The sequence below is a fragment of the Alosa sapidissima genome, chromosome 1 (genome assembly GCF_018492685.1).
Source record: "Alosa sapidissima isolate fAloSap1 chromosome 1, fAloSap1.pri, whole genome shotgun sequence".
In the NCBI taxonomy this organism is placed as follows: Eukaryota; Metazoa; Chordata; class Actinopteri; order Clupeiformes; family Clupeidae; genus Alosa; species Alosa sapidissima.
Window position 1 is genome coordinate 7257215 of NC_055957.1, and position 17500 is coordinate 7274714.

General features: G+C 44.5%; 1 protein-coding gene across 1 annotated transcript in view; it reads right to left on the reverse strand.

Moving 5' to 3' along the window:
• The window catches only part of LOC121709540 (receptor-type tyrosine-protein phosphatase mu-like), a 173209-nt gene that overhangs the window by 113676 nt on the left and 42033 nt on the right, over window positions 1–17500 (reverse strand). The window contains exon 3 of the mRNA XM_042093002.1: window positions 4705–4979. Within this exon, the coding sequence (XP_041948936.1) occupies window positions 4705–4979 (275 nt within the window). The remainder of the gene's footprint in view (window positions 1–4704; window positions 4980–17500) is intronic.

Sequence of the window (17500 nt, forward strand, 5' to 3'; positions counted from 1 at the left end):
ACGATCGCAATATCTGTCAAAAACAATCGTAATTAGATATTTTCCACCAAATTGTGCACCCCTGCAGTATAACAAAATCTCAGCGAAGATCTTGAGCTGTCATGTGAGAATCGGCTGTGGCTAGAAACTTCTTTTCATCTCTTTTTATCCTCTTCTTGAGAAAATGAATGATAAAGTCAGTCCATGACATGGGATCTCTCCCTAACTGCATAATGAGCACATGTTCAAACAAATCACCTGCTGCATGATCCCTCATGTGATATCATCATAATATCATAATTAGGCCCCAGCTGTGGCGCAACTGGCTGGGGCACCTGCACCATACGCCGGCGACCCAGGTTCGATTCCCACCCCGTGGTCATTTCCGGATCCCACCCCGACTCTCTCTCCCACTCACTTCCTGTCGTTCTCCACTGTCCTATCTGATTAAAGGCATAAAAAGCCCAAAAATATAATAATTTGTAATAATGTGGTCAATTGTTTTAACTACTGCTACTGTGTCTAGTATACTTAATTCGTATTTTTTAATGTTTAGTATACTGGATTTGCATTTTTTGTATTTCTGTGTTTGTTATGTTTGTTTTCTAAGATCTGTTTGAGGGGCGGGTCTTAGTAGCTACACTCTAGTCGGTGATGGGGGAGGGGTCACTATTTGTGGGCAATTAAGCAATCAACAGGTGTGCTGTTTGTTCATACAAAAGACTTCACTGCTTCATTCTCACTATGCCCTGAAGAAGGCCCAATCGCCGCTATGCGTGGGCAATTTTAAAGTCCTCAGTGGACATGTCATAATAATAAAGACATTTTAAAATACTCCTTGGAGTGCCTTGGTGAAGAAAAGTTTTTTCTTTTCAACTAATTTTGGACAAACAAGCACCTTGAACCAAAGAGCATCCACCAGAACACATCTTTTTCTCACAATTCTCCAAAGGGACTGAGCACGCCTCTGACTTGCAACAATAGCCCAAAAATATACTTTAAAAAACAATTTGGAGTGTGTTGCTCTCCTTCCAGTTCAGTCAAGTGTCCCTATACTGCACAGCTACAGTATGCATCCAGACCAAAGCCCTCCAAGTCCACGTGAGGTCAGATAACGAGCCCTCTGATCCGGCCTCTCAGCGCCACTCCACCTCCGTGTGTGAGGTCAAGGCCTCTCTCAGTGCCAATTAGCCGGGTACCAGCTCACCCACAGCACGCCATGGCCCCTAATAAGCAGGCGCGTGTGAAGGCACCCGGTCCTGCCACCTCCCCAGTACCTCACGTCCAGCTGAGGTGAAAATAGGCAGCAGTCACCGAGAAGAGACAAAAATAACACCAGCCATGTTGAACATGGTGGAGATGTCTAAATAACACCAGCCATGTTGAACATGGTGGAGATGTCTAAATAACACCAGCCATGTTGAACATGGTGGAAATCAAGTGTTTCCCATACATTGACTAATCTGTGGCGGGGCGCCACAAAATCTAAATCGGCCACCACACATTAATATTCTATGTTTAATTTAATTTAAATATAAGATCAAATCCTTGCATTGCCATTGAGCTGCGCTTTTTACGCACACAGCCTTTCCTTGCCCCGCCCAGCTCTCTCTCGTAGCCCGCTGCCCCTCTGTGCATTTAACAAAATATTCACGATTGTTGAAGGATTGTTGTTGCCACATAGAAGCATTGCATAGAAGACGTCTGGCTAAATTGTTATTAAATCCGCTTAGCATCGTGAAATGCTGCATTAAAGTTAACTCTGCTAAGGTCCTATCACAACATAGTAGGCTACATTGAAGAGACTAAACTAATTTAAGTTATGCAATCAAGCATTATCTCAAAGCTAACATTAGAATAATATTTGGATGTCGAATTTAGCATGCTTAGCCTACTTACAGCTGCTTGTCAATTTCGCTGAAGGGCTCATTTTATTTTATTGACTCTGACACTGAATGTTTGCAAAATCCCGATGTAAATGGAAAAGTGTTTTCCAAAATTCAAAAGTGCTTGTCTCAAGGAGAAGTATAACCTTTATTTTAACTATGTAGAAAACGTTATGAATTGCATCCACACAGCAGCCTTTTAACTGTGTTACAATTGCAAGGGTTCCCTCACGAACGTCTTAAAGTGACAGGCACTCAATTAGACCTATACACTACCAAGATCTTAATACCCCCCCCCCCTCCCCCCTCTTGTCCAAGTCAGCTACCGCCACAAATTGAATCCAATTCTGTGGGAAACACTGGAGATGTCTAAATAACACCATGTTGAACATGGTGGAGATGTCTAAATAACACCAGCCATGTTGAACATCATGGAGATGTCCAGTGTATCTCACTACTCATACTAGCTTTTGTTGCTTGAAGATAACTTTAGGCACTGCAGGTGTATGGTGTCATCTTCACGTGTGCACTACTTGTAGTAGTTGGACTACTGGACTAGTTGGCTACTGGCCAGCCCTGCCTGTGCCCACCTGTGTGTGTGTGTGTGTGTGTGTGTGTACAGTATGTGCAATATGTGTGTGTGTGTGTATTAGGGGTGTAACGGTACACAGAAGTCACGGTTCGGTTTATAACTCGGTTTGGACATCACGGTTCGGTACGAGTTCGATACAATGGAGGGAAAAGCCAAACAAAAATGCAGAAAGCATTTTTTTTTTATTGTGCATGTCTCAGACTGTACCACCCAGTGTCATACAGCCTCTCCCCTGAGCTATCTGCAACAGCCTGAAGTGTGTAAGATGTAAACAGTACAATAAGTACCCAGACTCCATCTGTAACTTGTAAACAAAATAAGACATTCAGCTATAAAACTGAAAACTGAAAAAATTCTGAAAGTGCAAATTACATAGAATAATGATTTTTAAAAATCCACTTAAACAAGACCTTCAACATCCGTGTTTAGTTGTATATGGAAGGGTCTATAATTTGCCTCAATATTTTTCTGTGTGTGTACAGTAATAATCTACTAACTGTGAAAATATCCCACTAGTTTGCCTTCTTTTAAAAAAACGAAATTGCTCCTTTCATTTCATAAACAGACTACAACTAGAAGTCACGTGATTTTACCCTTCAACGTTAAAGGAGTGGTTCAGGATTTTGGACATAAGACCTTATTTCCAAGTAAGCAAGTGTGATATTTATCAGTGGAGACCGTTTTCAGCACGTTTCATCCAGTCCTTCTAATTGCAGAGTTCGCAGGTGCTAGGCTAGCGCAAGTCAACGGGATGTGCTAGCCTGCCACTAAAGACAGTCTTACCCACTCCAAAGTACACCCGAGGCAAATAAATTATAACGCCAGACTATCGATGTAAATGTCTGTATTGACAGTGTTATTTCTAACGTTATTCTATCCTTGCATTTCAACGATCACATTACATTTTGAGGGACTAGTTTCTTAGCAGCGGCGGAATTATACTTGCTCCGGTTAGTAGCACTGCGCCGAAAAGTAAACAGTAAAGCGCACTCCAATGGGGATACCTAGTAGTAGCCTTGGCAATATCAGTCCGCCGCTGAGTTGCAAAATGACTACTAACAACTTTAGGGACCAAAGTATAACTATTGCAACGCGATGCAAGGGTAGTTGTATTTCTTACACTATTCTATCAACACAGACATTTACATCGATTGTCTGGAATATGCCTCAGGTGTACTTTGGAGTGGGTAAGACTGTCTTTAGTGGCAGGCTAGCACATACCGTTGACTTGCGCTAGCCTAGCACCTGCAAACTCTGCAATTAGAAGGACTGGATGAAACGTGCTGAAAACGGTCTCCACTGATAAATATCACACTTGCTTACTTGGAAATAAGGTCTTATGTCCAAAATCCTGAACCACCCCTTTAACTCACCATAGCATGATTTGTTTATTAGTCTGGTTAGCGTTGACACTTTCTTTTACTGTCTATGCACTTAACACTGCCAGCTCCTCATGTGAGAAGTTACAAGTTACCCTAACATAAACCTTGCGATTTACATAGCTTTCTGACATTACGAAATCATTTTAAGCCATAGGTTTTGGCCCTATTTGTATGTGTATCCAAAGGCTTGTGAAGCGCAGGGGAAGTTTTTTTCTCTCTCATTTCAGTGATTGGTAGCCTACATCATCTGGGTGATAGCGTCGAATATGTGTAGCATGTTCGATATATTTTCACTCACATAACGTTACCCAACAACTGCTGAACAACGCCAACACACAGTTTTGTCTTATCCACAACTCTTTTGCCTGTACTACTGCAACTGAAGTTCTCAAACTTGCGATCTTAATGAGACCAGCGGGTCCTAACTCTTGTGGGTCGCCACCACTCGCTTAGTGCTGCTATCTCTGACTGACTGACTTGACCGACGACCTGACAAAAAAATAACATAGGCGCCAATCAGAGCTTCAGAGCTAAGGCGAGGCTACAGATTAGCGTTAGGTGTCGCTAAAGAACTCTCGTAACTCTCGTATTTAACAGTAATTCCGCATTAGGCCTACATTAATGAATCCGCACACGAGTTTTATGTATTTTTATACCGTGTATTCTCCATGTAAATTCATGCACCGAAATGTGACGCCCGTACCGTTTCGGTTCAATACGAATACATGAACCGTTATATATATATATATATATATATATATATATATATATGTATATGTATATGTATGTGTGTGTGTGTGTGTGTGTGTGTGTGTGTGTGTGTGTGTGCAGTATGTGTGTGTGTGTATAATAATGTGTGTGTTACCTGGTAGAAGTTGGGCCAGTAGATGCTGATGGCCAGCTCCACCTGTGTCCAGCTGTGTGAGGGCGGTCCAGAGGTGTTCCACACAGGCATGCCCAGTGGGCTGCTGTTCTCCTTCACGTAGACGTTCAGGTGGCCGGGGCTGCTGCCCTCACGACCCGACACGTAGTACTGGAAGAGCACGCAGTGGGTGTCGTTCTCCTTCAGCTGCGGAGAGAGCAGCAAAGCCTTCTGGCCCCCAAAACGCCCCGATGTGTTCACCATCATGAAGGCAGAGTCTGCCGAGAGGAGGAGAGAAGAGAGACAGAGAGAGAGAGAAGGGGGAGAGAGAGAGAGAGAGAGAGAATAAAAAAGAGACAGCAGAAGAAAGGAAGACGTGAGAAAGATGCAAGGAGAGAGACATGGAAACAGCGTTTCAAGTGATGGGTTTGGGGAGCCAGTTTGTTCACATCTGGGCTGGTCGATATGTCTGTTACAGACGGTGGTCTGGACTAGATTAATTCATCACCACAAGAGGAAGTGTTCACCATTCACACACGTTAGCAGGCTTGCTTCTTAGCTTACAGGGATTATAGTGACCATGCTCCCTTTCAGAGCAGCAGAGGGACAAACTTCACAACACAATCACAACACAAACATCACAACACAAACTTCACAACACAAACATCACAACACAAACATCACAACACAAACTTCACATTTCAACTGAGTTGAGTTCAGACATGTCATCATCCCTGCTGCATTCCTGACTATAATGAAAGAGAGAGAAAAAGAGGATGAGAGAGAGAGAGAGACAGAGAGAGAGACAGAGAAAGAGAGAGAGAAAAGAGGATGAGAGAGAGAGACAGAGAGAGAGACAGAGAAAGAGAGAGAAAAAGGAGAGAAAGACAGAGAGAGAGCTTTGGGGAAACCTAACACACACAACAAGTCATGTGATGTCATAAAGGTCAATCTGATTGCTATCAGATAGATAGATGGATAGATAGATACTTTATTGATCCTCAAGGGGAAATTCAAGGGTCTCAGTAGCATACAGACATAACACACAACATGCACTTACAGCAGAAATGGTAAACATAAGTATAAGTATAAACATATAACTAAACTCCACTGTACAATAAAGACAGTAGAAGATAAGACAGATAAGAAAACTAACAAAACTAAATACACTATATAAGTTAAATTAAGAAAGTCCAATGTGCTTGAGGGTGATCAAGCATAAGACCGGGCCGGGACTGGTGAGGTGCTAAAGGGAGTGAGTGTCATGGTGAAGGTGCAAACAGTAGTCCAACCATAGTCCTTAGTTATGTGTGCCTGGCAAGGTGCTCAAGAGAGTGAGCGTCATGGTGAAGGTGCAAAAAGTAGTCCAACAGTAGTCCAACAGTGTAACAGTGCAAGAGTAAGGTCTAGAGACCAGCATAAATAATATAGACAAATAGGAGAGTAAAGTATAATGTAGACAAGGTAAAATAAAAAACTATTTCAGTGCAAGAACAGGTTGAGGTAATAGGGTTATAGCCATTCATTCATTCAGTATTGTATCAGAAGCCTGACCGCAGCCATTGATCATGTGTGCTAATATAGCATGAAAAACAGTGTAGCAGTAAAACAGTAGTGAACACATTAGGCTGTGTACAATAGTAAAACAGTAGTAAAACAGTAGTAAGCAGTAGTGGGCAGTCAGTACTCAAAAAACATGGACATGGAGAGGGTGGAGAGGCAGACAGGCTAAGCAGAGAAGTCTATCTCTCCTCTTCCCTTTAGTGAGGCATTGAACAGTTCAATGGCCCTAGGAACAAATGACTTCCTCAGCCTTTCAGTTGTGCATGGCAGTGAGCGAAGTCTCCAGCTGATCAAGCTCTTTTGGTTTTTGATAGTGCTGTAGAGCGGATGACATTCATTGTCCAAGATGTTGATCAGTTTGTGTAGGGTCCTTTTGTCAGATACTGAAGTGATGCACTCCAGTTCAGCTCCCACTACAGAGCCAGCCTTCCTTACCAGCCTGTCAAGTCGCCCAGCATCCTTCTTCTTTGTGCTTCCTCCCCAGCATACCACTGCATAGAAGAGGGCGCTGGCCACAACAGACTGATAGAACATCCTGAGGAGCTTGCTGCACACATTGAAGGACCGCAGCCTCCTCAGGAAGTACAGCCTGCTCTGTCCTTTCTTGTAGAGTGCATCAGTGTTGGCTGACCAGTCCAGTTTATGTCCAGGTGGAGACCCAGATACTTGTAGGTGCTTACCACCTTGACATTGACCCCATCAATGTGGACTGGTAGCAGAGCGGGCTTAGACCTGCGGAAATCCACCACCATCTCCTTGGTCTTTGAAGTGTTGAGTTGAATGTGGTTGAGTTTGCACCATTGCACAAAGTCCTCCACCAGGCTCCTGTACTCCTCCTCTTGTTTGTCCCTGATACACCCCACAATTGCAGTATCATCGGAGAACTTCTGCATGTGGCACGACTCGGTGTTGTAGCAGAAGTCAGATGTGTACAGGGTGAACAGGACTGGAGAGAGCACAGTTCCCTGTGGAGCTCCGGTGCTGCTGATCACAGTGTCAGAGAGACAGCTCTTCAGTCTGACGAACTGTGGTCGCTCGGTCAGGTAATCTGTAATCCAGGTTACCAGGTGAGCATCTACACCCATCTGCAAGAGCTTGTCTCCCAGTCTGAGGGGTTGGATGGTGTTAAAAGCACTTGAGAAATCAAAGAACATGATTCTCACAGCACTTTTCCCCTTGTCTAGGTGAGAATGTGTCCTGTGTAGAAGATAAGTGATGGCATCGTCCATGCCCACTTTCTCCTGGTATGCAAACTGTAGCGGGTCTAGTGCATGGCGTACCTGGGGTCTGAGCATACCTAAGACCAGCCGCTCCATTGTTTTCATCACATGTAATGTTAGAGCGACAGGCCTGAAGTCATTAAGCTCGCTGGGGTGTGGTTTCTTGGGAACGGGGGTGAGACATGATGTCTTCCACAGTGTTGGAACTTGTCCGAGACGTAGACTCCAGTTGAAGATGTGCTTCAGTGGCTCCCCCAGTTCAGCAGCACAGGCCTTGAGTAGCCTTGGCATCTGGGGTCTGTGTGTCTGATGGCTGTTGACTGAGGTCGTTGTCACCTCGTTGTTCGTGGTCGCCATGTGGGGGAAGGGTGCAATATCCAGTGATGGTGGGGGTGAGTGTTGCACTGGTAATGAGGTGGGGTGGGGGATGGGCAATCGAACCTGTTGTAAAAGTGGTTCAGCTGGTTCGCCCTGTCCAGGTCTCCCTCCACAGAGCTGCTGCTCTTCTTAAGGCCAGTGATAGATTTCATACAGTCCCACACCTCCTTCATGTTGTTATCTGGCAGCTTCTGTTCCATCTTCCTTCTGTAGTCCTCCTTAGCCTCTTTCAGCTTAATCTTGAGTTCCCCCTGTACTCGCCTCAGCTCTGCCATGTCCCCCTCCTTAAACGCCATCTTTTTCCTTAAACGCCATCTTTTTCCAGCTAATAAGAATGGCAGCATCTGGAGCGACACTGCAAATACCCCAGAGGAAAGGGTACAGCTGGCGTAATCAACCATGTGCCGTACATTCTATTTGCTGTTGTGTGTCAGGTGTTTGGTGTGTGTGTGGAGGCAGGCAGGAGTCGCAGGCTTGTTGATAAGCAGCAAATCGCCTCTCTGACTTCAAAGCCCAGCAGCACTAATCTGTGTCCCTCTGACAGAGCAGAACAGGGGGAGCAGGATGACATTAGTCTTTACACACTCCGCTGGATACACACATCTCTGGGGTGTCTGACTACACACACACTCACACACACATATCTGGGGTGACTCTCTCTCTATCAATTTTCAATTCAATTCAATTGAACTTTATTTGCATGACAAAAAAATACAATTTGTATTGCCAAAGCATACATGTATGTAGTAGTGTGTAAAGAAAGATAACAAAACATCATTCTCTCATAAAATGATAAATAAAAAATTCTCTCCCTCTCTGTCTTAATCTCTCTCTCTATCTCTCTCTCCCTTGACAAAGTACAGCTTGTGTTAGCGGCCATCCCAACAGGGTTATTATTAGTCCAATCTGGGCCACCTTCACCTCCACTTACAGACATGAGTGAGCAGCATGCCAGCCAGACTGCTGAATTTATTATAACTAATGAATTAACAATAATAACACAAGTGCTGCCCACAGCTGATTGGACAAGACATGACGTCTCCCAGGAAACACAAAGAGGTGATGCAGTTATGGAGGAGGTGACAGAGTACAGAATCTGTGTGTGTGTGTGTGTGTTATAGGTGCCTTATAAAGGAGATGACAGAGTACAGAATCTGTGAGTGTGTGTGTGTTATAGGTGCCTTATGAAGGAGATGACAGAGTACAGAATCTGTTTGTGTGTGTGTGTGTTATAGGTGCCTTATGAAGGAGATGACAGAGTACAGAATCTGTGTGTGTGTGTGTGTTATAGGTGCCTTACAACCAAAAGGCCAAGGTGAGAAAAAGCAGTCGTTGGAATCTGTGCATTAGAGTGTGTCTGTGTGTGCGTGTGTGTGTGTGTGTGCGTGTGTGTGTGTGCGTGTGTGTGTGTGTGTGTGTGTGTGTGCATGTGCGTGTGTGTGTGTGTGTGTGCGTGTGTGTGCGTGTGTGTGTGTGTGTGTGTGTGTGTGTGTGTGTGTGTGTGTGTGCATGTGTGTGTGTGGCGAAGGAGGGAAAGAGTGCAGCTGTGATTGTGGGCATGACGGTAAATGGTTGGGGAGGTGCGTGCATGTGGGCATGACTGATGGAGAGGAAATGGGAGTGTGTGTGTGTGTGTGTGCATTATTAAAAGCCCTCTACACTCTTCATCGTTCAGGAATAATAACCAGACTAAACGGCTAGGACAACCCTTAACCCAACACATTCATGTCAAACACAAGCTCTTCAGGTTAAGGAAGCTTCACATTCACATACCAAACCTCACTTACAGACTACGACTGTCTTAAGCTGCGCTCAGACTGCAGGAAGAGACTAGGAGACAGGAAGAGACAGGAAGAGACAAGGAGACACTTTAATGGTGAAGAGAAGAAGACATTGGTAGCGCTGCAGTAGCGCCGTTAGCTCTCAGTAGCGCGGCAACTCTACTAGTGTTAGCTCTCAGTAGCGCTGCAGTAGCGCTGTTAGCTCTCAGTAGCGCTGCAACTCTACTAGCGTTAGCTGTTCAGTAGTGCTGCAGTAGCGCCGTTAGCTCTCAGTAGAGTCATTGGCATGTTCAGATGCAGGGGGTGAAACACCAGCAGCTAAATGGCTCAGATGAAAACTAATGGAGGCTCTGAGCAGCCAAGCAGCAGAGAGAGAAGAGATGGGCACCACATGTGTCTGGATAATCAGCCCACAGTACAGACACACACACACACACACACACACACACACACACACAGACACAGACACACACACACACACACACACACACACCTGTGTCTGGATAATCAGCCCACAGTACACACACACACACCTGTGTCTGGATAATCAGCCCACAGTACACACACACACACACACACACACACACACACACGGACACACACCTGTGTCTGGATAATGAGCCCACAGTACACTCACACACACACAGACACACACACACACACATACACACCTGTGTCTGGATAATCACCAGACTCCAGTGAGGATGATGACCGCTCGGCTGACGTGGGCAGAGCTGTAGTGGAGGCTAAACATAAATGTCGTTTACGCACCTCCTGTCCTGTCATCAAGAAACACTGATATTGTGCTGAATATCTAGCCTGGCGGGCCATCCTATATCATTGAAATATATATAGTCTGGAATCGAACCATTCACCTCGCTTAATCCAAGGGGCGGGCAGAGAATTGTCTTTCAAACTGCCTAGGCATGCAATAGGCCAGCGCTACGACCATATCCGTATCCGGTCGGCAAAACGGCAAATACATCCTTCTTCGAAAGGAATGACTTAAGTGCATTGTGTTGCTCAACTTTCAAAGAAAAGCACAAGTCCAACTCCTCCAAAGTTGACGCCAACGCCGATTCAAACAACCGCTCTTCGTTCGCCATAGCCACCTTCCTTGTTGTTCACCGTCGCAGGACTGTTAAGCCCGTCTTAAGACTCTAACAAAATAGAGCGCTGTGATTGGATGACGTCCATGGCGTCAGCCAATAGAAATCCCTATGGTTTGATACTAGACGTACAGGCTGAGCAAATTAATTTGCCGCCGCTAGGGTGCGTCTAGATTTCTAGGCTACTGAATAGCAGCATTTCAAAAGTAATGCCAATAGAGTGTCCCAGTGACTTCCGTTTTACTTCCGCTACAAGGGACCTATATTTCAAAAAAATATGAACGGGAGTTAATGGAGAGATAACAATTATTTTTTGGTCCAGTTTGAATTGGGCCACGAATTTCACGTATGATGTGTGTGAATTTAAAAGATAATTTTTCACGTCAAGAAAGTACTGTTGTTCGATAGACTTCAAAAGTTATGTTGGTTTTGTGCGAATCCGCTCAGTGGACTACATCTTGTCTCGAACGATGTACGTCACCAACGTAATTCAACGATAAGATTAGCTGTTATGCTAGTTAACGGTTGCATCTTGCTGCCTGCTATGTCACTTAACAGTATCTAATGTACAGTCTATGGACGAATACAACTTACCTGATGTGTTTAATCCTCTGACTCGTGGTATTTTCATAGGCAAGGAAAGCCCAATTAAGACCTGTTGCTGGTATGCTTGTATAATCTAGTGTGGCTGTGAATGAGCTAACATCACTAGCACGACTGATGGGTTTGTAGTCGTTGGAATTACGATCTTTCACAATGTTGTGATTCAATAGTTACGAAACAAACTGCAAATGTCTTTACATGAGAAATTGTCTTTAAAATTGACAAACATCATATGGGTAATTCAAAGCACAAGTCAACCGGGACCAGAAAATAATTTATTTTTCGCCATAGACTGGTGTTCAAATTTTTTGAAAGATAGGTCCCATGGAGGCAAATGGAAGTGGCGTTACTGGGACACTCAATGGGTCATGATATAAGGAACATATATATATATATAATACAGTAGCTGCATTTATATACAGATTTAATGAGAGGGAGTTTACATGCTTAAGACGGCATAGTCCACATACACACACACACACAAACACACATACACTGCACACACACGCACAGTCGCACACACACACACACACACACACACACACACAGACACACATTTTCGGCAGTTCAGAGAGGAGCGCACCTCTACCACCCATTGCAGTCAGAGAGGTGGCTGCCACTCACACTCAAAAAGGTCGGGGCCAGGCACACTTATATGTATGCATGTGTGTGTGTGTGTGTGTGTGTGTGTGTGTCTGGTTGTGAGTGTGTGTGTGTGTGTATGTGTGTGTGTCTGGGGTGGGTTGGGGGTGGCAATTTGAGGCGGAGAGGATAATTTGCAGTAATGACGGCTCCTCGTTATGTCTCTCTCATTCAGGGGTCCTGAACCTGCTGGAAAATCATTATGTGGCAGAAATGTGAATGGAGACCAGAGAGGAAATGCTCCTCACACACACACACACACACACACACACACACACACACACACTCACACACACTCACAGCCAGACACAAACTCACACACACACACTCACAGCCAGACACACACACACACACACACACACACACACACACACACACACACACACATACACCACTCTCCTCGAGCCCCTGGCACTCTCTTGCTAATAAAAGCCTTAGAGGGCAGGGTCAGGGATGGGGAACCGCCAAATGCAGCGATGACAAGACATCAGAGAGACAGAGAAATGGAGAGAACGACAGAAAGAAAGAAAGAAAGAAAGAAAGACAAAGAAAGAAAGAAAGAAAAAAGAGAGAGAGAGACAAAAGACAGTAATAAAGAGGAAACATAGCTCTTTCTTAAAAAACGCTGTGCTTCAGAAAGTGTGCCCAAATCCATCTAACACAAGTAGTACGAGAACAAAGGAGACGAGACAATGAAGAAAGAGAAGAAGACAGGATGATGGAGAAGAAATAGAAGAAGACAGAATAATACAGAAGAAAGAGAAGAAGACAGGATGATGGAGAAGAAATAGAAGAAGACAGAATAATACAGAAGAAAGAGAAGAAGACAGGATGATGGAGAAGAAAGAGAAGGAGGCGGACGGCGTGATGCAAAACAGGAGCCGAGAGAAAGGGGTGGAAAATATGAGGGTGGAAAATACGAGGGTCTTTCTCGGCTTGAATTTCTGAGCAGCCGAGATGATGAAAAGATACAAGAGAATAGCCTTGAGCCGTGCTCTGCTATGGAATTAACAGCCCTGACTTGTCAAATGCAAAGTAACACACTTAACCACGAATCCTGGATGAAGATGAAACCAAAAGGAGAGATACAGAAGGGTGTGGGGGGGGGGGGGGGGGGGTGTTGTTGATGTGTGTGTGTGTGTGTGTGTGTGTGTGTGTGTGTGTGTGTGTGTGTGTGTGTGTGTGTGTGTGCATGTGTGTGTGTGTGTGGTGCTGGAGGGGACTTGGCCAGAGAACAGCACAAGTTGAACATTTCATGATATCATTAGTGTGACTGCTCCCCTGCTCCCACTCTTAGGCCTAATCTGTGTGAGGGTGAAATTGCTTTACTGGCGGCACGCATTAGTAAATGAAGCCCAGAGCGCCTCCTCAACATAAGCCTGTTTATTTGGGAATGCCACAGGAACAGCACAACGCAACGCAGGAGAATCACTCCACACACACACACACACACACACACACACACACACACACACACACACACACACACACACACACACACACACACACACACAGCACACACACAGCACACACACACACACATACCGTACAGATCTATTCTGAGGAAATATGTAATCTTGCATGTGTCCTTACCCACAAGGTTTTTACTATGTCATAGGCACAACACATGCAACCTTGCCAACGCCCCGAGCCCAATTAACCAATTTTAATGTAGGCGCAGACACACACACATTCACACCTGCAGGATGTCTCGTCTTGCATGATGCAATTTAAATTTTGATTTGATTGCTGGTGTCCTTCAGCCGGACCCTTCTTGCGTAAATAAGGTGCTTGTGTCTGTGTGTCCTTGCCACCACTAAACCTCCTCCCAGCAGCAGAGGCTACGGGCACTATGCAGAGAGCACACAGCAAATGTCGACTAAAGGACCAGATAACTCTTAGAACACAGCAAATGTCGACTAAAGGACCAGATAACTCTTAGAACACAGCAAATGTCGATTAAAGGACCAGATATTTTTTAGAATACAATGCTTAATACATGAATGCAGGATTCTGTATAAATTACGTTATACAATTAACTTGCAAGTTGCTCTTTAAGAGACACACAAGGCACACAGAAACACCAAATAAGAATGAATACTTCGAACATAATAAAAACACCACAAAGATATGCCCTCTGAGTTTTCCTCCACTCAAGCTGATCACTCCAATAATAATAATAATTGAACATGGGCAGTGAGATTATGTTAGATGATGTCCACTCTGCTCACACAACGGACCGGTACGACAGAGCCGCCACTCTCTGGGGGACACGGGGGCTAGACGGTCTTCAGGCTACGACCGCTGTAACCAAATATGAATCAAAACACAGGATGTACTAATACATTTAAAAGATAAACAAACAAATGAATAACTAACATGGTGACAGTGTCTCGATGGCAAGAGCTGATGGGGAAGTAAATTACTACAGATGGAAGCTTAAAGATATTCTTTGGGGGATTTTAAAGACCCCTTTTTAAAGAAAGTGTGTGTGTGTGTGTGTGTGTGTGTGTGCGATATCATTCTTTGGGGGCTTTTAAAGATCCACCTCTTGAGAACATTTCAGCATTTTCAGCATGAGGACAAAATGTTTGTGTTCAGGACCCAAAGTAGGCCTCTCTATAAAAATAAGCTGAGCATGGCGGCGCCCTTGCAGCATGCTAACAGTTTACTAAAAGAGCTATTTCAGTCTGTCCCTGCACCAAGCCCACATAACAAGACGTGAATTCAGTTTGAAATAAACCACCACACATGGGCTCAAAGGGCTCCTACTTTTTATATACGTGTATGTGTTTGTTCATAACTACCATACATCACATAACTAAACAGCATCCACACCCACACCCACACCCACACACACACACACACACACACACAGAAATAAACCACCACACATCACATAACTAAACAGCCTACACACCCAGAGCAGCAGCTGTTATCGGATACATCTCAGGGCTACAGCAGCTGAGTCTGATATGACTGACACCCAAACTCCCTGCACAGACATCCTGCTGTAAGGGCCATTGTGTGTGCGTGTGTGTGTGCATTTGTGTTCTAACACAAGGCATTAAACCTTCCCCACTCTCTTGTACCGTAGAGTGCTAAATGTAGAGTGCTGGTTAAACAGAGCCTGTTGACAGTGTTCTAAGCCTATGCGTGTGTGTGGATGTTGACAGTGTTCTAAGCCCATGCTTGTGTGTGTGGATGAGACAGTGTAGCCCATGCTTGTGTGTGTGCATGAGACAGTGTTCTAAGCCCATGCGTGTGTGTGTGGAGACAGTGTTCTAAGCCCATGCGTGTGTGTGTGCATGAGACAGTGCTCTAAGCCCATGCGTGTGTGTGTGGATGACGTGCCTTTGTGCTTGTTTATGAGCTGCAGATGAGGCTGGGTGCTTGTCATGGCTCAGCGGAAGGTATATTCTCAGCGGAAGGTATATTCTCAGCGGAAGGTATATTCTCTGTGTGCTTGTCATGGCTCAGCGGAAGATATATTCTCTGGGTGCTTGTCATGGCTCAGCGAAGGGTATATTCTCTGTGTGCTTGCTGCTCTAGTCAGTGTATGAGCACAGCTCAAGAGGAGGCAAAAGCTCAACAGAGAGCCTCTTTAAGCCCAGATAACTTCCACCTCACAAATTGATTTAGCTCCACTCTGCAGGAGAATCAGAGGCTGAAACGTGCCTCGACTCTCAGCAGCCATCTCTGGAGCAGACCTTCGCCTCTTTAACGCACACACTCCGCCTCTTTAACGCGCGCACACATATCGCCTCTTGGCGCTCACCAGCAGGAGAGTCAGGATGGTGATTGTAAATAGCTGAATGTAAACCCCTGAAGACAAGGTTGTTGGTCGAAACAAGTTGGCTTTTTAATTAATGTAGCCATTATAATAAAGGCTTTCTAATCAATGTAGCCATTATAATAAAGGCTTTCTAATCTACTCTTTCCTCTTCCTCCTTGGACTGCCTGGATTGCTCCTTTTCCGATCAGGGTGACTAAGTGTTGAACGAGTGCGTCAGCGGAGAGGGTTCTGCTGTAGAGCCTGACCAGAAGAGCCGGTCCCATCTCCACGGTAACTGCTCCCAGTGATGAGCTGCAGGCCTGGTCAGCTATGACTCAAAGGGAGCTCTGAGTCGCATGGCAGTTCTGATGGAAAGGGCCTGTGATAGAGTCTTACACAGAAGCAGTCTATTGCATTTACAGCCTAACGCAGTTACTGTGTAATACATCTGATGATGAGATTTGATAATCCAATGATACATTTTGTTTTACTGACTGGAATACCTGACAGTTTTTCCTTACATTTAAGTGTAAAAACTGGAAGTAAAGCCTTTATAGTTAACGTCTGGTTTTCAACTAAACAACCTGAAGTTGTGTAACTTGTGTTAAATGCATGTAAACATGTTGTAATGGGTCTGGGGTTGTGTGGTAAGACTGATTTGTGAGGGGTGTTGTGTTATGGTCTGTGTATGGCAGTTCACTGTTGCTGTGTGTATTTTGAGTGTGTGTGCTTGTGCAACTCCTGGGGCCTGTACTACGAAGGGAGCTTAACCTACACAGATATAACCCAGGGTTACTTTGTTAAACCGGGGTTGACAAAACCTGGTTATCATAAGTGGTGTTAATCGGTACTACGGCGCTGATTAAGAAGTTGATTTGTTGAACCGGGGTTAACCTACTGTAATTGGAGTTTGTGCGCGTTCACATAAAAGGGGCGGGTTGCAGCACAAGTCACCACTTTCAATGATGACGCGATCACCTTATTTTACGGACGAGGAATGCACAATTATTGTGACAAGTTACGAGGAATTAAAACTCACTCTACGACAAAAATCAAATATACATCGGCAGCAAACAAAGCAAGACAAGGCTGTTGGCAACGTATTGCAGATTGGGTAGCCTAAATGCCTAAAAGTAAAGTTTTATTTCCACATGTTCTTCAAATGTGTTACGGAGGATTAATAGCTTGCGGAATGTCTGAAATGAGTTGAAATAATTAAATTGCCTATTTTGAGTTCAAAGAAAGGCTTACAGATGCAACATAATTCAGAAGTGGGCATATATATTACAGTAATAAGGATAATTGAATGTTTAAGTAGCCCCCATTGACTGATTTAGTGTATGCCTAATCATGTGAACATTTCAGATGCAACACCATTGCCAAACGCACATGGCAGCAGGTGAAAATGAAACACAAAAACATTATTCAGAATAGTAGGTTTATATAGTTATAGCTTGCATTAATATTTCTTAATTATGAAAACATGTAGGACTAGTATGCTTATAGCCTTTACTTGGCCTCTGTTTTACAGCGAACAAGAAAAAGGTGTCTTTGAACACTGCTGTAGGAGGAAAGGCACCAGAGTGTTTTACAGTAGCAGAGGAGTTGGCCATCGCAAATAATAGTGGAAGGCCATTTATGGAGGGGGTTGAGGGAGGCATTCGGTCGGATTCTGGTGCTGTGGAAATGTGTAGCCTTTATGTGCAAGGTACAGTAAAAGACATTCAA